The sequence below is a fragment of the Callithrix jacchus genome, chromosome 2 (genome assembly GCF_049354715.1).
Source record: "Callithrix jacchus isolate 240 chromosome 2, calJac240_pri, whole genome shotgun sequence".
NCBI classification, from domain to species: Eukaryota; Metazoa; Chordata; class Mammalia; order Primates; family Cebidae; genus Callithrix; species Callithrix jacchus.
The window spans coordinates 69,286,333-69,309,515 of record NC_133503.1 but is presented as its reverse complement, the minus strand read 5'-3'; the positions used below and the strand labels follow the sequence as shown (position 1 = coordinate 69,309,515).

General features: G+C 39.2%; 1 protein-coding gene across 16 annotated transcripts in view; it reads right to left on the bottom strand.

Annotated features, from left to right (window-relative positions):
* The window catches only part of UIMC1 (ubiquitin interaction motif containing 1), a 177,608-nt gene that overhangs the window by 3,617 nt on the left and 150,808 nt on the right, over nt 1-23,183 (bottom strand). For 13 of the 16 annotated variants that reach the window (XM_078364667.1, XM_078364662.1, XM_008990253.4 and 10 more), the window contains 2 exons: nt 2,424-2,502; nt 187-358 (listed from right to left, as the gene is read on the bottom strand). In XM_078364667.1, coding sequence (XP_078220793.1) covers nt 187-358; nt 2,424-2,502 — 251 coding nt within the window. The remainder of the gene's footprint in view (nt 1-186; nt 359-2,423; nt 2,503-23,183) is intronic. The other 3 variants (XM_078364671.1, XM_078364668.1, XM_017969633.4) reach the window with 1 other exon arrangement.

Here is a 23,183-nt window from a genome sequence, read left to right as displayed (position 1 = left end):
AATGAACATGTATTACTTTTTAAATTAAAACGAAAAATAATTTTAAAAAGCACAAATACTGTTTCAAGATAAATAGAGGGAAGAGGGGAAGGAGACAAGGGAAAAAGCCAGAACAGAACTGTGGCCTCTAACAACTGATAAGCAGGAGGGTTAGCTAGCCTTTTCCAAAACACTCTATGCATATACCTTTGGGTTCCTCAGCCGCTGCTGCCGCTTCCCCCCCAGAGTTGAACATGCTCTTTCACTCCCTTCAGGCTCATCTCCTTGGTCAGCCTTCGCAAGCTGGAGACAGGAGTCCACATGACACTGATACTCTCTAAATGGGACCAGGGATTTACAGAGATAACACTTCTCACTCCTAGCCAATAAGAAAAAAGGAAGAAAACACACTTTTAAGATGTGCTTTTGCATCTGGGCCCCTGGATATGTCTCAAATGGTGTTTTTGCGTCCCAAAGTTATTCTGTGAAGGAGACATATCAACCAATGCAGATTTACTCAGCAGGATCACCAATAAAACTAACCCAACGCCAATCAAAAGGACTGGGTGATTAGCAGTTTTCCCTGGCTGTTTCTCTGTACCCTGCTGTTGCAGCAGTGGGATGATAATGGAATCAGCTCTTCAAACTATCTCAAACAATGCTGATTGCTCTTCAGACATAAAATATTCTGTCAAACTCTTCTGAAATTAAGTGTAATAGTTTTTTCCAAAGGGAATTAAAATTTCAACAGATAAGGGAGCAACGAGAGCACTAAATTAAGTTGACATTTTTATCAGGGTGGATGAACTTGTCTGATTAGTAAATCAAGTCTGTCTATATGCTGACTTCCTTAATTCTACAATCTGCAACATCAACTAAGAAATTACTAAAAACCATGTGGTTCTGCCAGAGGCTTTAGCATAATTTTATATACATAACTATTTTTATCTTTTTAAAAGAGTACAGTTTGGGGAAAGAGAGGAAAAGTAGGTCCTTGAGGTAAAATTTACTGGGCATCAGTAAAAATGGAATCATTGGGGTAAAAGAAAAAAATGAATATTTATTAAGTATTTTCTCTGTGGTGAGAATCTGGGCAAGGCCTTTTAAACGCAATTCTCAATTAATTATTCAGCCCCATTAAGAAGGAGCTAGTCTCACTATGGTCTTATGGCTAATCATTTTCAGACACTAGATCTGCCTGACTCATAAGATCACCTTGGTTTTAAGAATTTAAAGAAAATTTTCCAAAGAATGCTACCTTGGACATCTCCTTCTGGCCATTTTTATTCAGTAACTACAGCAAGGGAGACTTCGATTAGCTATAAGGAAGACTTTTTCTAAAAATAGGAGAAATAAGTCTCTCAAATACTTAATTACCCAGAAGAATGCAAGCAAAATGCTGCCTTCTAAGAAAAGCTAGACTAGTATACCTTTCAAGTTGTATCAATTAATGCAAAAAGCATTTATTAATTTACTACTACATGAGAGATAGAAGCACCACCTAAGAGGCAGGAGTTTTAGAATCAGACAGACTTTGTCACTTCTAGCTGCAGTGAGCTTAACCAGTTACATATAATTTCTCACTGGCTTCCTTATTTAAAAAAAGAAGGAAAAACTACCTTAAGTCCACTACACTGAGAGTTACAAAGCACCTAGTACAATGTTTGGCACATAATATTAGGCACTAAACAAACAGTTCTTATTGTTATTGCTGTCTCAGACACATTTTATTAGAAGCTAGGGATATAAACATCAATGAAAGCAAGTATCTGTCTTCAAAAAACTTGGACTAGCCAGGAAAACAGAAATGTTCTTTAAAAAAAAAAAAAAAAATTACTACAATACAATGTGAGGAATTCCTAGAGGAATGTCTACATTACAGTAAGATTCCAAAGGATCAGCTCTGCTCAACTAAATTAGGGAAGACAGATCAGGGTCTAAGATCTGTGTTTCAAAGATAAAAGTTTCTGCTTAGAAACTGCTCTAATCTACTGTTGGTACCGACTTTACTTTCAGGAGGCAGCACCTACCCTGACCCCTTCCTCAGAATGAGCTTTCTTAGTCAAGCTGCAACATACAACCAAAAAGAGTCTTCTGTATCGCCCAACCTTCTGCAATTCAACTTCTGTACTATTACATAATAAAATGCTCAATGCTTCCCAAAGGGCACCAAACATCAATATGCAAATTTAAAAAAAACAGAAACCTAAGAGCAATGTGGAAGTGGAGTGGGTGGCAGGATTGTTTTTAGTGTATTAAAAAGGGATACAAAAGCCACCTACACTGACAGAGACTAGGAATAATAAAAATAAATTCAGGAATCCAAGCAATGAAGTGATTGGCAGGCCAAAGAAACACAGGGTAATATAGAAACTGATCTTTTTAGTCAGTCCAAACAATGGCATGTTATACAAGAGCTCTGTGAACAGACCATATCTACTTACTTGTCAATGTCTAGAGAAGTCTGGGCAGCTGTCCCACTGTCACTCTTGGTCTTGGCCTCTTTTTGCCTCCGAGTCAATACTTTTAATAAAAACACACACACACACACACACACACGTTAGTTGGCAGTAGACACTGAATATGAAAGGCAAAATGTATATGAAGAAGCAAAGTTTAAAACCTTATCCCACTGGGAGAAGTACACTGTTTGGGAAGTCTCAATCTTTCTAGCATTAAGAATAGCAATTGTAACATTTGCACCAAGACAAATGTTTTGACAACATTCTGTCTGCGCCAAGATATTCTGCTATTTGCTAAGCCATGAGATCTAAAGATCTACTCCACACCAACAAAGGTTTCTGTGTACTATCCCAGCTTGCAGCACTCAAGGGAGGGATTTATACTTTTCCAAGCAAAACTCTATCTGGTATAACACTCCAGTGAGGTCCTCTATGAAACACAGTAATGATAGGCACATCTGAGTGCCTACATAAGCTCCAATCTTCACAAAACTCTGCAAAGTTCTGCAGTGAGAAAACTGCGGCTCAGAACAGTTAATACAATCAGTCTTTTCTCACTACACTAGTACCACCTCCCAATTCTAGTGGGTAAACGACTTTAGCCCAAATGATATACAAATACACCGTCTCTCATACCAAAAGACATCTGTCTATAAAATCAGTCTCTTAAAGGATCTTGGAGGTTACTTAATCAAGTGTTTTCCAGTTCAATCCTTGCAATAACAAGAAAAACTATGACAATTTCACTTAAAACTCTGAGTTCTTTCCTCCTAACACCTGAAAACCCCACAACAGGTAATTTAGAAAGGTTACAAGTAACTTAGGTTGTGAAGCATTTATCTAGTCCAGGGGTCAGCAAACTTTATCTGTGGGAACAGAGAGTAAATATTTTAGGCTTGGCAGGCCATATAGTCTCTGTCACAACTACTCAACTTTGCACTGTAGCAGGAAAACAGTCACAAACTATACATAAACAAATGAGTACATTCCAATAAAATTTTATCTACAGTAACAGGTATCTGGCTAGATTTGGCCCATGGCTGGCCACCATTTGCCTAACCTTCTTAGATCAACCTCCTACTCATACAAAAATGCCTTCTATAAACATCTCTGACAAGTAATCGTATGGTCTTGACTGTATCTTTTTTTCTTTTTTTTTGAGATGGAGTCTCACTCTTGTTACTCAGACTAGAGTACAATGGTAGGTACAATCTCAGCTCACTGCAACCTCTGCCTCCCAAGTTCAAGAGATTCTCCTGTTTCAGCCTCCCAAGTAGCTGGGATTACAGGCACCTGCCACCACACCCAGCTAATTCTTTGTATTTTTAGTAGAGATTGGGTTTCACCATGTTGGCCAGGCTGGTTTCAAACTCCTGACCTCAGGTCCCACCCACCTTGGCCTCCCAAAGTGCTGGATTGCAGGCATGAGCAACCACGCCCAGCTAACTTGACTGTATCTTTTCAATGAGGGAAATTCACTTCCTCCTAGGGAAACCCATTCCATTTGCAATCTGGCTCAATCTGCATTTACTGGGGACCATATGAATACATTTACCCACCTTTCCAGAGGTCAGCTCTTTGAACACTTAACAAGCTGCATTATAAAATCCTGAATTTACTTTTCTGGCCACTAAAATGCAACCATCATCAAAGGAAGAACTGAACCTAGTTACTAAAGCTATTCTATTAAGATTTGGATTACCAAACCTTTGAGTGCCTAGTTTTCCTCTAATCCTTATGATGACCCTCCAGATTGGTATTACTTTTCCATTTTAATGGTACGGAAATAAACTGAGAGGAATGGACTGCATCTCGCTATCAAAACTACTAAATCGTAAAACCCAGGATGGAATCTAGATCTGATTCCTATATTTATGTTTTACCTTCCTAATTAACCTCTTTTAGATATTATACAATCCAATTTGTCAGTTTTCCTTAATATTCGTAGCACCCCAAACAGAACCCAATATTCAACAAACAATCCAACTAGTAAAGAAAACAGAAGAGCCACGGGCTACCCATGTAGACTCATATTCTACTGATTCAGTCAAGGCTGTATTTGCTTTATTGACAATCCTGGTATATTACTGGCTTAAACTGAACTTAAAGGAAATTAAGATCCATCCCCTACCTTGCCAAATTATCTTCAAATAAAATGTTATCACTGTGCGTAGTGGCTCATGCCTGTAATCCCAACACTTTAAGGAGGCTGAGGTGGGTGGATCACATGAGACCAGGAGTTCCAGACCAGCCTGGGAAATAGGGTAAAACCTCAAACTCTACACAAAAAATACAATAGCTTACATGGGGGTGCATGCCTGTAGTCCCAGCTACTCAGGAGGCTGAGGAGGGAGGATCGCTTGAGCCAGGGGGGAGGGTTGAGGCTGCCATGAGCTCTGATTGCACCACTGCACTCCAGCGTGGGTGACAGAGCTAGAGCATCTAAAAAAAAAAAAATCTACACTACACTATACTACACTACACTACAATACAATGTTAACCAAGACAAGTCTTCTAATTCTGTACTTGGATAACTAAGTTGCTGGGTATTTTTTTTCTCTCCTTAGAAACAGGATTTTGTATTTGTCCCTGATCTTTTCAGCTGAATATTCCTGTCTATTGAGATCATCTGCAGTCTTGACTCTGTCACCTGATGTTATTAACTATCTTTCTCAGCTGTGGGTCATCCACATATATGACAACCATGCTTTCTATATCTTCATCCAAGTCACTAGGGAAAAATGGTTACAAAGGATATGGTCAAGGACAAAACTGTGGCATGTTACCAAAGAAGCCTGTCTTCTCCCTGGTCCAACTTTCCCTTAAATAATTAATAAATAATTAATCAAGCAAACATTCATTGACAATCTTCAATGTGCAAGTAATGGGGAGATATGGGAAATTATGAGGCAATGTCCTTGCTCTTAAGGAGAGTACAGTTTACTAATGGAGACAGCATACACATTCAAATAACTACAATGCAACGTGTAAAGAGATACGTATAATAAAACAAGATCATACACACAAGCAATTAATAACAGTGTTTGCCTCTGGGGAGGATGACAAGGATACCTGAAGACTGGAAGAGGAAGAAGGCATACCTTCCGCTGTCTACTTTCCTGTAAGTCGAATTAAAAATTAGAAGGGGGGGAATCAGATTATATATAGTCAGGCACAGATTAAATGAACTAAGGTTTCTTCCAACCCAGATATTTTATAAGTAAAATTAAAGTACTCCAGTAGAAAAAACATCCAGGACAGAACCAGCTTCAAATCCACCTCCAATTCTATCAACCAGCCCATCCTTCTCTATCTTACATACAAGCACTTCATGAGAGATTTTATCAAGTGCCTTGCTGAAATCCTTAAAAGGCACCTCAAAGATTACAGAATCCTTTAGGAGTTGTATTTTTTATTTTTCTTTCTCTGTATGTCCCCCATCTTGACTATTATGTATTTTTCCAATAAAAATACTTAGAAACCACTCCACAGAGAGGGTTGGAAAAAGAATTGTTTCTAGCACAGTATATATACCACTATTGTATTTAGCATATTTCTGTTTCTATTCATTTATATGTCAGTCTCCCTTCCATATCATGCAACTTTCTGAATTCAGAGACTCTGGGTTTTATTTCGTTTCTTTTTTTCTCTTCAGCATCCTCAGCAGAGTCTAGTACAGATTAAATGCTGATAAATATTTGCTGAATCAAACTGTATCAAAAGATTCTAGAGGAAAAAAGAGCTCTTGTTTTATGAGGACCTACTTTGTGCCAGATACTTTATAAACAGAATTTCTATCTTTACAACAACCCTATGAAGAATATATCATTATTTCTATTTTATAGTAAATGAAATATTAAGTAACCTGATCAAGGTCACAAAGCCAAAAAAAAAAAACTGCACAAGAAATGCAATACAAATCTGACTTTACAGAAGCATATGTTCTACAAGAGCAGGCTGCCTCTCCTGGGAGATAAGAAGCTAAAGAATGGGAATAGAAGAGGTGGTTAAGTAGTAAATGACTGGGCAGGTAGAAGAGAATCTGAGGGGAGTAAGTTATAGTTAGGACTATATGGTAATTTTATTAAATGTTATGATCACAACAGACTGGACTGGGGCTTGCCACTGTTTTTCCTTTGAAACCTACTGCCCCTACAAAAGAGCAGAGAAGTGTAGGTTGCTCTGAAGGAGCACTTGTGGTTTCTGAGGGTTGAGATGGCTATTTAAACTAGCTGCAGGCAGAGAATTCACTGGGAAACATATATCCAAAAACCAAACTGCTGATGACAGCAGCCACAGATTTCAAAAGGGAACAATGGTGTCTGAGTACAACTATCAGGGAAAGGCAGAAGAGGACAGGTATCACTGAAAGCTGAAAGAGATGACAATAAACATATGACCACTACCTCAGCTGCTTATATTCCATTGTATGTGAAATGCTCTAAGGGGCTGCACTTAAAAATGTGGCTTGGCACTGTTAAGATACAAATAATCAGTACTGCCTTGTTGTGAAGGGCACTTGGCACTCGCTGGCTTTAGAGTTGGACAGGAAGTGTCTAAAAGTTGGGCCTCTATTAGCTGTGTGGCCTTAGACAATTTCCCTAAACTGAGTAACAATTTCCTTACCTGTTGAATGAGATAATTGGATTTAACTAATGAGTTTTGGTAATAATCATATCAAATACCGTAAGAGTATCCAGCCCACAGAAAACACTCAGTGAACATTAGTTTCATTTATTTACTAAGTGTCTATATAAATTTTCATTTTTCTTCTTCCAGATTTATTTCTTAGCCTTATCTAAAGACATAAACTCATCCATGGAACCAGTGACCACTAGCCAGCCTACAATTTGGGTTAGATCTTAGTCTTGAACAGTTTCTATACTAAATTTTACAAACAAAATGGACAAGTAAATAGCCTAGGCATTACAGAACAATTATCAATACTATACAAACATCAACACAATTGTTTCCAAAATTCAAAGAAGACAAGCTATAAAATATAAAAAACATATGACCTAGTACTGTAAATAGTAAAGACAATAGTTCCTTGAGGACAGTGGAAATTATATATACAAAGAAGGGAGTTTTGACAGAATAACAAGTGGTTAAAGTCTTCTGTTTGTTTCCCTCAGCCTCAAAACCACCTCAGAATAATATAATGGGAACTCAGAGTTGTGTCTCTTCCTGCTAAGACCACCCCTCTTTCAGCCTAGCACTTCTTCAGTGGGATATAAGAAAAACAAGGGAAGGTGAGCTCTACCTGCACACAGTGCGGCAGCCATGCTGTCTGCCTCCCTACAATCAATGACCTCAGAGTCTCAATCAAAGGTTATTATTAGAACAAATTATTGGCTAGGTGTGGTGGCTCATGCCTGTAATCCCAGCACTTTGGGAGGCCAGGGCAGGTGATCACTTGAGGTCAGGAGTTCAAGACAAGCCTGGCCAACACGACAAATCCCTGTCTCTACTGAAAGTAGAAAATTTAGCTGGGCATGGTGGCGAGGGCCTGTTAATCCCAGCTACTTGAGAGGCTGAGACAGGAGAACTGCTTGCACCTGGGAGGTGGAGATTGCAGTGAACAGAGACTGCACCACTGCACTCCAGCGTGGGCGACAGAGTGAGACTGTGTCAAAAAAAAAAAAAAATTATCTATGACTCTCTAACACATGTGGCTATTTAAATTTAAATCTTCATTAGAATTAAATATAATTTAAAATTGGGCCAGGCACAGTGGCTCACCCCTGTAATCTCAGCACTTTGGGAGGCTAAGGCAGGTGGATCAATTGAAGTCAGGAGTTCAAGGCCAGCATGGCCAACACGGTGAAATGTTGTCTCTTCTAAAAATACAAAATTAGCTGGGCATGGTGGCGCATGCCTGTAATCTCAGCTACTTGGGAGGCTGAGGCAGGAGAATCACTTGAACCTGAAAGGTGGAGGTTGTAGGTTGTAGCAAGCCGAGATCACGTCACTGCACTTCAGTCTGGGCAACAAGAGCAAAACTCCATCTCAAAAAATAATAATTAAAAAATTGAATTCCTTAGTCCTATGAGCCACATTTCAAACACTCAATAGCCACATGTGGCTACCACATTTGGTGGCACAAATATAGAACATTTCTGTCATTGCACAAGGTCCCACTGGATAGTGCTGTTCCTTCAAGAGCTAACCAGGACCAATCTTATTATGCCTTAATTCTCTTTATCTTGGGTACCAAAAGAAATCCAAGCCTACTCTGGCACACCTCTTCACCTGGATTCTCATCCACATATGACTCTGTCATCTGGGGGACTTTTCTAATCCAACTCAATCTCCCATTCCCACCCTTGAAATATTAGTAACTTTGCCCTCTAGAATTCGTGTCAGTGATCAGCAAAATCCCTGGTCTCAACCTCCTGTGAAAGTTCCCTCTTCTTGCTCTAACTGAAAGAAGGCTTTCATGAGGATACTGCTTCTCATTGTACTTTCTCAAGTATCAAATGTTTCTTCTTCTATAGACCACAATACTACCAGACCTGGGGCAAGTATCCTTCCATCGCTGCTTCCAGATTATTGGAAAAACCCAGTTTGAAGCACAAACTATTGCACCACTCCCTTACTTCAACCTAAGGTAGTTAATCTACTATCATCCTAGTCACCCCTTCCCCACAACAATGCCTGGGCACTGAGTGAAAGTTTTTGTTGTTGTTGTTCTTGTTTTTGAGACAGAATCTCGCTCTGCAACCCAGGCTGGAGTGCAATGGTGCAATCTTGGCTTACTGCAACCTCCGCCTCCTGGGTTCAAGCAATTCTCCTGCCTCAGCCTCTCAAGTAGCTAGGAATACAGGCACCTGCCACCATGCCCAGCTAATTTTTGTATCTTTAGCAGAGATGGGATTTCACCATGTTGGTCAGGCTGGTCTCAAACTCCTGACTTCATGATCTGCATGCCTCAGCCTCCCAAAGTGCTGGGATTACAGGGGTGAGCCACTTCGCCCCACCCGCTGAGTGAAAGTTTTATCACTTACTGTCTTTCTCTTCACCACTCTTGCCACCATTCTTGGTGATTTCAATATCTACATATTAGACTGAACCATATGAAGCTGCAGTTTTTATAAGTTCAACCCAAGATATGATCCATCTAGTACTCTGACCTCTCAGTTCCCTGACCTCTTGTTTATTAACTCCCATGGCTCCTATCATCTCAGCCTTTCTCCAGTGGGGTTCCAAGAGAGGATTAAGCCTAATGCCCTAAGATATACACCAGATGTTATGAATCAATTTCTGTCCCCTGCATCTAAAATGGTACCAGCTATGTATCATACTTACATAGGGAGAAGTATGCGGTCAATTCATCTTCTGACTTTTTTTTTTTGAGACAGAGTTTTGCTCTTGCTGCCCAGGCTGGAGTACAATGGCAAGCTCTTGGCTCACCGCAACCTTTGCCTTCCAGGTTCAAGTGTTTCCCCTGCCTCATCCTCCCAAGTAGTTGGGAGTATAGGCATGTGCCACCATGCCCAGCTAACTTTTTTTTTTTTTTTTTTGTATTTTTAGTAGAGATGGGGTTTCTCCATGTTGGTCAGGCTGGTCTCGAACTCTAGACCTCAGGTGACCCACCTGCCTCAGCCTCCCAAAGTGCTGGGATTATAGGTGTGAGCCACCATACCCTGCCTCATCTTCCTACTTCTATGGTTCCAATGAAGAACTCTAGCTGAGCCTATCATTAATGATGAGTTCAATTTCAGGTGTCCATTCTCTGATCACCATCACCTAACTTGTCCAACTCATCCTCTTTAATGTTCTTATGCCAATCACCCTTGAGCCCCACTAGGACATCTGATCCTATACTACTATCATCTTTTCACTGTCTATTACCCTGTCATATCCTTGCATTCCTTCTTACCTTAGTGTGCATAGGTATCATATAACAATTCCCTTGAATATTCTCTCAATTTCTTTCTATAGTACTTCCTTGCAAAATCCAACTTTGGTTAAATATAGCCCTCTACTTATTAAATATCCTATCTGCTGAATGTGACAGGAACAACAACACATATAACAGTGCTGACTGGGCTCACTGTTTATTTAAGATCAAAATCTTAAGTGGTCTCTTAGTACTTCCTAGCAATCCTAATATATTTTCCTAGTCGGTTCATTCTTCCAACCTCCCAGATACTACTTCATATCCACTCTGCTATTCTCAAACCTCTAATATCCATTCTGATTCCTATATTACCACTTTTTTATTTAAATATAATTTTATTGAGATACATTCATGTATCACATAATGCACCCATTTAAAGTCTATGATTCAATGATTTTTGGTATATTCACAAACTTGTACAACATCACCAGAATCAATTTTAGAACATTTTCATCACCCCAAAAGGAAACCTGTTCTGATTAGCAGTCGTTCTCCAGTTTCTCCCAAGCTCTCAGCCCTAGGCACCCACTAATTTGCTTTGTGTCTCCGCGGATTTGCCAGTTCTGGGCACGCCACAAATGGAATCAGACAGTATGCAGGCTTTCATGTCTGACTTCTTTCACTTAACATATATTTTCAAGGTGTATCCATGTTGCAGCATGGATGTACTTCATTCCTCTCTTTCCATAGTGGCCACACCATTTTATGTTCCTACCATTTTAGGGTTCCAGTTTCTCCACATTCTTATCAATGCATATTTTCCTTCTTTTTTTAATTTTTTTTAAACAGTGATCTTAGTGGTTATAAAGTGGTATCTCATTATGGTTTTGACTTGCATTTTCTGACGACTAATGATGTTGAATATCTTTTTATGTGCTTGTTGGCTATTTGTTATCTTCTTTGGACAAATGTCTATTCAAGTCCTCTGCCCATGTTTTAATTGGGCTGTTTGTCTTTTTGATGTTGAGTGGTAAGCTTTCTTTACAGAGTGGGCGTGGTGGCTCACACCTGTAATCCCAGCACCTTGGAAGGCCATGGCAGGTGGATCACTTGAGCCTAGGTGTTCGAGACCAGGGGGGAACATGGTGAAACCCCATGTCTACAAAAAATACAAAAATTAGCTGGGTGTGGTGACACGTGCCTGTAGTCCCAGCTACTTGGGAGGCTGAGGTGGGAGGATCGCTTGAGCTAGGGAGGCAGAGGTTGCATTGAGCAAAGATTGTACCACTGCACTCCAGCCCGGGCGACAGAGTTCTTTATATATTCTGGATACTAAACCCTTAACATACATATGATTTGCAAGTATTTCTCCTAGTGTAGGTTGTCTTTTCACTTTTTTCATAGTGTCCTTCAATGCACAGAAGTTTTAAATTTTGATAAAGTTCAATTTATCTTTTTCCTTTTGTTGCTTGTGCTTGTGGTATTACATCTAGGAATCCACTGCCAAACCTAAGGTTGTGAAGTTTTACCCCTAAGACACTTCCCCTGACTCGCTGAGACAAGGTCTCAACTATGTTGCCCAGGTTGGACTCAAACAATTCTCCTGACTTAGCCTCCCGAGTAGATGGGACTTAAACTTACCGGCGTGTACCACTATAGCTGCCTATAAAATCTTTACGACTTACATTTAGGTCTTTGATCTATTTTCATATGTAATATAAAGAAGTGGTCCAAATTCATTGTTTTGCATGTGGATATTCAGTTGTCCCAGTACTACATATTGAAAAGACTGGATTGTTTTCCCCACTAAATTGTCTTGACATCCTTCTCAAAAATCAATTGCCCGTAAATGTATGGTTTTACTTCTGGACCCTCAATTCTATTCCACTGAACTATAATGACTACCTTTATGCCAGAACAACATTGTCTTAATTAGTAAGTCATAAAATTGCAAAGTATAAACCCTTAACTTCATTCTTTTTCAAGACTGTTCTATTCTGTGTCCCTTATATTTTGGTATGAATTTTGGGACCAACTTGTCAATTTATATTAAAAAGTTAGCTGGCATTTTGAAAGGGATTTGAAATCTGTAGATCAACTTGGTGAATACTGACATCTTAACAAGATTAAGTATTCTAAACCATGAACATGAAATATCATTACATTTATTTAGGTCTTGTTTAATTTCTTTCAGCAATGTTTTATAGTTCTCAGAGAAGTTTTTTATTTCTTTTGTCAAATGTATTCCTAAATATTTTATTATTTTTGATACTATATTAAATGTAACTTTTCTTAAATTCATTTTCAGATTGTTCACTGATAATGTACAAAAATACAACTGATTTTCTATATTGACCTTGTATCCTGCAAACTTGCTGAATTCATTTATTAGTTCTAAAGGCTTGTTTTATTTCAATGAATTCTCTAGGATTTTCTAAATAAAAAATGTCATCTAATAGAGTAGTTTACTTCTTCCTTTCCAACCTGAATGGTTTTTATTTCATTTCGTTCCTAGCTGTCCTGGCTAGAACCTCCTTTACCATGTTGAATGGAAGTGGTAAGAATGAACACCCTTGTCTTGTTTTTGATTTGGGGGAAAGCTTTCAGTCTTTCACCATTAAGTGTGATATTAGCTATGAGTTTTTCACAGATGCCCCCTATCAGGCTAGGAAGTTCTTGTCTGCTTTTAGTTTGTTGAATATTTTATTGTCATGAAGGAGTATTGAATTTAGTCAAATGCTTTTTCTGTGTCCATGTAGGTATCGTGTGGTTTTGTCCTTTGTTCTATGATACAGTGCATTATATTAACTGATTTTCTAATGTTAAATCAACCTTCCAGACACTTTTTATGAGAAAAAAAAAACTAGTATTTGAGAGACCTTCTACACTGTTCCACCACCAAAAGTAATAGACTACCTGCAAATGTACCCATATCCTCTGCCTTCCCTCCTATTGCACAGAATGAATTGCCCACAGATATCTAAGGCTAACTTTTCCACTTGACCCTGAATCCAAACATCTCTTGCTTAATTAAGGTTTCCCCACCTGCCATCATCTCTCCTAAAACATCAATTTTCCCTCTTTTTTAGATCATTCCATCAGCATACGAACAGTAATATTTCCCATAGGTTATTTCTAGACTTGTATATCCTACTGTGTGCTCAACATTTTCATTTGACTATTCACCGGACATCTTAAAATTATTTACAAAACTAAATTCTTAGTTTCTTCCTTCAAACCTGCTCTTGCCCCAGTGTTCTTGTTCACAAAAAATGAAGTCATCATTAACCCAGTTGCCTGGGGCAAAACTTTGATTTCACTTTAGTCTTTCTCTTTCTCTCACGCTCCAACAAATCCTGTAGGTTCAACCTTCAAAATATTCCCAAATCTGACAACTTATTTACCTCACAGCTATATCTATGGTCAAAGCAAACAACAGATCTTGCCTGGAATAATGCAACAGCCAATCCCCTCCATTCCTGCTTAGTCTCAATTCCATTTTTGCTCCTGTCCCTCTATAGACTATTTCCCACATAGTAGCCAGAGTTAGATTACATCATTTCCTCATTCTCAATCCCACTATGGCTTTTCTTAATATTTAGAATGAAGTACAGAAACTTTACCTCACATGATCTGACCACTGTTTATTTCTTCTCTCCTTTCCCCCATCGCTCACTCTCAGTCATTATGTCTTTCCTGCAGCATTAAGAAACATGCCAAACACACTCTTGCTTTATATTTCCTGACCCAGAATGACTCTATTCAAGTATCACCTCAAGAAGTCTCCCTTGATCTTTCCCTTTAATAGAGCTCCCTTTTCCCTCTGTTCTAGTCATTCTCCGTCTCTTCTTCTTGTCTTGATTTTCTTAAATTGTATGCATTATCTGTTTCCCTCACAGAAAGGTAAGCTTTATGAGAATACTGACTCCTCTTGTGTAGTACTCTACCCTCAGCTTGCAGAGCAGTATGAGTTATAGCTGCTGCTAAGTAAATACCGGCTAGGTTGTCAGTAAAGAAGTACAAATAATACAGTTAAATACAACACAGTTATCTTCTAAATTACTCAGAAAGGCTTTCTAAGTTGAGTATCCTACAACTGGCTTACCCAGAAGCCTGAGATAAGGTTACCTTCTCTCATCTTTACCAGTCACAAGGTTTGTTTATCTCACCAAAAGATCTTCAAGTCTGTCTACTTCAACTAACACTGCTTTATTGTCTGTCTCTCTGCTTTTAGTCTCAATCCTCCAATCAATCTTCCACATTGCTCGATGAATAACCTGGGTCCAGCATTACCAACAGCCGTACTCAGGAAGCCTTCCCTGCCCCAAGAAGGCCCCAATCTCTATACTCACACAGGACCCTGTGTGTTTATTTATCATAGCATCTCTCACATGATATATTAATTATTGCTTTACCTGTTTATCTCTCCCCAGCAGACTGTCTCTTAATCACTTCAATATTTCACATTCTGGGCATAAAATTGATACTCAGTATAAATGTAATCAATCAATTTGGCAAAGTCATTTCTTATAAGTTGGATGGAATATTTTCTTGGTTTTAAGAGTGATAGAATATTTTTATAACTTAGATTAAAATGTTTTTAGAGCCCAATCTGAAATAACTCTTGAAACAGAAAGGCCCTATCTGACTCATTCCATTCAATAAATAAATTCTTGTTGTTCTTTCAGGTACTAGACTTGATAAACTTACTCTAACAGACATAGCTGCTAACTTAAACATCTTATGTGGTTATGCTGATAGTTCCTAAATAGAAATCTTTACAAGCCTAAAAAAATAAGCATTGCTGGGTCCATTTACAGATGAGCAAACAAAGGCTCAGGGGTTTCAAGCCTATAAATACCTGCTCGGAGATAGGATTCAAAGGCTATTAGACTCCAAAGATAGTACTGCAATGCCAAACTGCCTTCTTTGCTGCAAAAAAAGCCACAGAGGGACCCATCTCTACTCAAATTGCAGCGATTTTCTTTCAAGCTTAGAGATAAGCCTGCTTTCTTAAGAGGTGCACTTTCACTGATCTACTTCCTACCACTTGTCTATAATATTTATAACTTAATCTTTTTAACAGCTGAAATTTTTATTTAAGCAATTTGATAATATATATGTAGAACTTAAAAGTAATTCATATCTTCTGACCCATGAATTAAAATTTAAAAATCTACTCTAAAAAAATCTGAATTTAAATGAAATTATATAAACAAAGATAACTTAACCCAATGGTCAAAAACAAGATGAAGTACTACATAAGGATTCAAAATAAAGACTGAAAGAAAATAGAGTATACTGAAATATTAACCATAATTTGGAGGAGCAGAAATTGGGTGTTTTCTTCTTTATACTTATTTATATTGCTTGATTGTTTTCAATGAGCACGGACCACTATTATAATTTAAAACAACTGTTTAAATATCAAGAGACATCTCTAATAAAATAAGGAATGTAGGCAATGAGCATAGATGAACAGTAGGTAAATGCTGGTAGAAAACTTTCTAATGGATGGATCAAGCTGACCCCACAGAATAATCTTAAACTCATAAAAAAGAAAGATACTATCTACCTCCCAATCTGATGCAATATAAAGTATACCATGTACCTATGAAGCACCCTGCTCAAGCCTCTGGCTGATTTGAGAACCATTCACGCACTAGACGGATTCTAGTTAAAGATGAAAGAACCAAACTGAGAGATCCAAACTGCCTCCCCAAACAAAGGTTCACAGTTTGAATGCAACCCAGTTAACTGTCTGATAAAACCAGCAAGCAAACAAAAATACTCTTCAGAAGAATAAAACAGACTCTAGAATGCAATAGAACATTCACAATGTCCAGAATATAATCCAAAATAACATTCAAAGAGACTGGGAAATGTGACCTGTTTCCAAAGATTTCTTATCAGAAATTATGGAGGACAGATACGGGTGAAACAAAATCTTTAAAGTTAGGAAAAGAAAAAGGAAAATGGAAAGGAAGAAAAGAGAGAAGGAGGAGGAGGAGGGAGAAGGAAAGAGGAGAAGAGAGGGAGGAGGAGGGGAGAGAGAGGAAGAGAGAAGGGGGAGGAGAGGGAAGGAAGAAGAGGAAGAAGGAAGGGAGGGAGGGAGGCAACTCAAAATTCTACAGTGAAAATATCATTCAAGAATAAATCAAGACATTTTCAAATAATAAAAATCCTAAGGAAGTTTGTTACCAGTAAACCTATACTACAAGAAATGCTAAGGCAATTCTCCAAGCTGAAGGAAGAACACACTATATGGACACTCACATCATCATGAGAAAATGGTAAATACCTAGTAAATATGAAAGACTATTATCCTCCTGATTTCTTTGAAATACACAGGAATAACCAGGGATGGTGGCTTATGCCTGTAAACTCAGAACTTGAGGAGGCTGAGACAGGAGCATTGCTTGGGCCCAGGAGTTTGAGACCATCCTGAGCAACACAGCAAGTCCTTGTCTCTTCAAGAAATACAAAAATTAACCAGGCATGGTTAATTTTTAATTGTAGTGCCAGCTATTCAGGAGGCTGAGGTGTGAGGACAGCTTGAGCCCAGGAGTTTGAGGCTGCAGTGAACCATAATCATGCCACTGTGCTCCAGACTGAGAGAGAGAGAGAGTGAGACCCTGTCTCAAAAATAAATAAAATAAATACACAGACTGTTTAAAGCAAAATCTGTAACACTGTTTTCTGGTATTCATAATATATGTATGTGTGTGTGCACGTGTGTGTGTGTGTCATGACAACTATAGCATAAAAGAAAGATGGAAAGAGTAAATGGACCTTTACAGTTACAAGGCTGTTACACGTTTTGTGAAATAGTATTAATTCTAAGTAGACTGTGAAAATACTTTTCCTAGAGCAACCACTTAAAAAAAAGAGATATTGCTTAGAAAAATAAATTAAAATAAAATTATACAATATATTTAAATAACGATAACAACAAAAAGACAAAAAAGAAAAACTGGGGAAAAAAGAGACATACCTAAATCCAACCACTTCAATAATTATGTTAGATGTTAATTAAATTTTCCAATTAAAAATGAGAGATTGTCAGAATGGATAAAAATCGTGACCCAATGATAGTATGCTGTCTACAGGAAACACACTTTAAAAATAAAAACACAGATCGTTAAAGGTAAATAAATGGAAAAAGACATATCAGGGAAACCGTAGGAATAAGACTAAAATGACTAAACTATTTCTAGTTGTTCTATCAGACAAAATACCCTCCAAGAAATAATAAGCTGGGTGTGGTGGCAAATGCCTGTAATCCCAGCCACTCAGAAGGCTGAGGCACAAGAATCCCTTGAAACTGGGAGGTAGAGGTTGCAGTGAGCTGAGACAGCACCACTGCACTCCAGCCTGGGCAACACAGTGAGACTCTGTCTCAAAAACAACAACAAAAAAAAGAAGGTCAGGCACAGTGGCTCACACCTGTAATCCCAGCACTTTGGGAGGCCAAGGTGGGTGGATCGCTTTGAGGTCAGGAGTCTGAGACCAGCCTGGCTAACGTGGTGAAACCCCATCTATACTAAAATATGAAAATTAGCTGGGTGTGGTGGCAAGCACCTGTAATCCCAGCTACTCAGGGCTGAGGTAGAGGAATGGCTTGAAGCTGGGAGATGAAGATTGCAGTGAGCTGAGAGCGCACCATTGCATTCCAGCCTGGGCAACAGAGTAAGACTCCGTCATAAAAAAAAAAAAAAAGAAAGAAAAGAAAGAAAAAGTAAGAGAAGAGAGAAAAAAAAAGAATACTATCAGAGATAAAACTGGAAATTACATAGTATATTCACATATTGGCTCAATAATTTATATGAAAATGTGAAAGACTAGAATATCTACCACAATCTTGAAAAAGAACAAATTAGAACTGATGCTACTTGACTTTAAAATTCGCTATGAAGAGACCGGAGAAGATGGCGCAGTAGGACCAGCTCAGGATTGGAGCTCCCAGTGAAAGTGCAGAGGGTGAGTGGATGCCGCATCTCCAGACGGATCTTTATTGCCCAGAGACCAGGAGATTCCCAGGTGGAGGAGCCCCACAGGTTGCCACCGCAGCTGTTGTAGCCAGCGCGGCTATTTCGGCTGGTGTGGCTGTTTCGACTGGTGCTGTAGCACAGCGGCTTTCTGTACAAAATACACTGGTCTGGTTGCCCTGTTAAACTGGCAATTAGAGATCCGGGAAGGCAGATTAGCACATTCATCTGATTAAACAGGACAGAAACATAAAGCCAGGCCAGGAGATTCCCGGGCAGCGACGTTGTTTCAGCCGGCACAGTGGGTCACCGCACGGGAAATCACACAGATCCCGGCACCCTTTCAGCAGGTGACTGGAACCCCTGGGAGAGAGTCAACTGTTCAACTTATTAAAAAAAAGGGCTCTGAGGCAGGGAGCCAGGTGATCAGGCTTGGCAGGTCCCACCCCCACAAAAACAAACAAACAAACAAAAACTGCAATTGGAAACACTCCGGGTTGAGAGTTTCACAGCAAGCACAGCTGAACCCAGGACAGTGCAGCTCGGTGGGGGAGGGGTGTCCACCATTACCTACGGAAGTAGTCTGCCATTGCTGACGCAGCCTACCATTGCCGAGGCAACCCGCCATTACAGAGAGAGTCCGCCATTACACAGGTGGGCCACCATTGCCACTGCAGTTCTAATCACACCCACATAAACAGGACTGCAGGGAAATACACACAGCAGCAGAGCGGAGCTCATGGCAGCAGGGTGGAGCGCAAGGCAGCAGGGTGGACCCCAGAGCAGCTCAGCAAAGCCTCTGCAGGCAGGCAGTGACAAAGCTGCCTCCTTGCTGGGCAGGACAGTGCAACGGATACTCATAAATAAAGCCCTAACTCCCCCGGACAGAGCACCTGGGAGAAAAAGAGGGGTTTTAAGAGTTCCGCTGCAGCAGACTTAAATGTACCTAGCCTAGCAGCTCTGAATGAACAACGGAGCTCACAGCTCAACACTTGAGCTCCTATAAAGTACAGACTGTCTCCTCAAGCCGCTCCCTGAACCCCGTATATCCAAAGAGTCATCTCACAAAGGACTGATCAGAAAGGATATCAGAGGTCAAAGATCAACTTAATGAAATAAAATGAGAAGGCAAGATTAGAGAAAAAAGCGCAAAAAGGAATGAACAAAGTCTCCAAGAAATGTGGGACTATGTGAAGAGACCTAATCTACATTTGATAGGTGTACCTGAATGTGACGAAGAGAATGAATCCAAGCTTGAAAATACTCTTCAGGATATTATCCAGGAAAACTTCCTCAACATAGCAAGGCAGGCCAATATTCAAGTCCAGGAAATACAGAGAACACCATAAAGATATTCCTCAATAAGAGCAACCCCAAGGCACATAATCCTCAGATTCCCCAGGTTTGAAATGAAGGAGAAAATGCTAAGGGCAGCCAGAGAGAAAGGTTGGGTCACCCACAAAGGGAAGCCCATCAGACTCACAGCAGATCTCTCGGCAGAAACACTACAAGCCAGAAGAGAGTGGGGGCCAATATTCAACATCCTTAAAGAAAAGAACTTTCAACCCAGAATTTCATATTCAGCCAAACTGAGCTTCATAAGTGAAGGAAAAATAAAATCCTCTGCGAACAAGCAAGTACTCAGAGATTTTGTCACCACCAGGCCTGCTTTACAAGAGCTCCTGAAAGAGGCACTACACATAGAAAGGAACAACCAGTACCAGCCACTCCAAAAACATACCAAATGGTAAAGAGCATCAACAAAATGAAGAGTCTGCATCAACTGATGGGCAAAACAGCCAGCTAGCATCAAAATGGCAGTACCAAATTCACACATAACAATATTAACCCTAAATGTAAATGGGCTAAATGCACCAATCAAAAGACACAGACTGGAAAATTGAATAAAAAGCCAAAACCCATCAGTGTGCTGTATCCAGGAAACCCATCTCACATGCAAGGATACACAAAGGCTCAAAATAAAGGGATGGAGGAAGATTTACCAAGTAAATGGAGAGCAAAAAAAAAAAAAAAAAAAAAAACAGAAGTTGCAATTCTCGTCTCTGAAAAAATAGACTTTAAAGCAACAAAGAAGGACATTACATAATGGAAAAAGGATGGATACAACAAGAAGAGCTAATGATCCTAAATATATATGGACCCAATACAGGAGCACCCAGATATATAAGGCAAGTTCTTAATGACTTACAAAGAGAGTTAGACTCCGACACAATAATACTGGGAGACTTTAACACTCCACTGTCAATATTAGACAGATCAACCAGACAGAAAATTAACAAGGAATACTCGAGGTGAGAATTAAGTTTTAAATAAACTATAATATTTTATCTGAAAAAAAAAAAAAAAAAAAAAAGAAAATTAACAAGGATATACAGGACTTGAACTCAGACCTCGAACAAGCAAACCTGGTAGACATTTACAGAACTCCCTACACCAAATCCACAGAATATACATTCTTCTCAGAACCACATCACACCTACTCGAAAACTGACCACATAATTGGAAGTAAATCACTCCTTGGCAAATGCAAAAGAACGAAAATCATAACAAACAGTCTCTCAGACCATAGTGCAATCAAGTTAGAACTCAGAATTCAGAAACTAACTCAGTACCACACAGCTTCATGGAAACTGAACAACAGGATCTTGAATGTTGACTGGATAAACAATGAAATGAAGGCAGGAATAAAGAAGTTCTTTGAAACCAACGAGAACGAAGACACAACATACCAGAATCTCTGGGACACATTTAAAGCAGTCTCTAGAGGAAAATATATAGCAGTAAGTGCCCACATGAGAAGAGTGGAGAGATCCAAAATTGACACCCTATCGTCAAAATTGAAAGAGCTAGAGGAGCAACATCAAAAAAACTCAAAACCTAGCAGAAGACAAGAAATAACTAACATCAGAGCAGAACTGAAGGAGATTGAGACACAAAAAACCCTTCAAAAAAATCAATAAATCCAGGAGCTGGTTTTTTGAAAAGATCAACAAAATAGACAGCCCACTAGCCAGATTAATAAAAAAGAAAGAGAATAACCAAATAGATGCAATAAAAAATGATAAAGGGGAAATCACCACAGATTCCACAGAAATTCAAACCATCATCAGAGAATATGACAAACAACTCTATGCACATAAACTAGTAAACCTGGAAGAAATGGATAAATTCCTGGACACTTGTGTCCTCCCAAGCCTAAACCAGGAAGAAGTCGAAACCATGAATAGACCAATAACAAGGTCTGAAGTTGAGGCAGCAATTAAGAGCCTACCATACAACAAAAGCCCAGGTCCAGATGGGTTCACAGCTGAATTCTACCAGACACACAAAGAGGAACTGTTACCATTCCTTCTGAAACTATTCCAAATAAACCAAAAACAGGGAATCCTTCCCAAATCATTTTATGAGACCAACATCATCCTGATACCAAAACCCGGCAGAGACTCAAGAAGAATATCCATGATGAACATAGACGCAAAAAATCTTCAATAAAATACTGGCAAGCTGATTGCAACAGCACATCAAAAAGCTTATCCACCATGATCAAGTAGGATTTATCCTGAGGATGCAAGGCTGGTTCAACATACGCAAGTCTATAAATGTAATTCACCACATAAACAGAACCAAAAACAAAAACCACATGATTATCTCAATTGATGTAGAGAAGGCCTTTGACAAAATTCAACAGCCCTTTATGCTAAAAACCCTCAATAAACTCGGTATCGATGGAATGTATCTCAAAATAATAAAAGCTATTTACGACAAACCAACAGCCAGTATCATACTGAATGGGCAACAACTGGAAGCATTCCCTTTGAAATCCAGCACTAGACAAGGATGCCCTCTCTCACCACTCCTATTCAATATAGTACTGGAAGTTCTAGCCAGAGCAATCAGGCAAGAAAAAGAAATAAAGGGTATTCAAATAGGAAAGGAGGAAGTCAAATTGTCTCTATTTGCAGACGACATGATAGTATATCTAGAAGACCCCATCGTCTCAGCCCGAAAACTCCTGAAGCTGATAAGCAACTTCAGCAAAGTCTCAGGATACAAAATCAATGTGCAAAAATCACAAGCATTCCTATACACCAATAACAGACTTAAAGAGAGCCAAATCAAGAAAGAACTGCCATTCACAATTGCTACAAAGAGAATAAAATACCTAGGAATACAACTAACAAGGAACGTAAAGAACCTCTTCAAGGAGAACTACAAAACACTGCTCAATGAAATAAGAGAGGACACAAACAGTTGGCGAAACATTCCATGTTCATGGTTAAGAAGAATCATTATCGTGAAAATGGCCATATTGCCCAAACTAATTTACAGATTCAATGCTATCCCCATCAAGCTACCAATGACCTTCTTCACAGAACTGGAAAAAACCACCTTAAACTTCACATAGAACCAAAAGAGAGCCCGCATAGCCAAGTCAATTCTAAGTAAAAAGAACACAGCAGGAGTCATCACACTACCAGACTTCAAACTATACTACAAGGCTTCAGTAATCAAAACAGCATGGTACTGGTACCAAAACAGAGATATAGACCAACAGAACAGAACAGAGGCATCGCAGGCAGCACAACATATCTGCAACCATACAATCATGGATAAACCTGACAAAAACAAGCAATGGGAAAAGGATTCCCTGTTTAATCAATGGTGTTGGGAAAACTGGCTAGCCATGTGCAGAAAGCAGAAACTGGACCCCTTCCTGACACCTTACACTAAAATTAACTACAGATGGATTAAAGACTTAAACATAAGACCTAACACCATGAAAACCCTAGAAGAAAATCTAGGCAAAACCATTCAGGACATAGGAGGAGGCAAGGACTTCATGACCAAAACACCAAAGGCATTGGCAACAAAAGCCAAAATAGACAAATG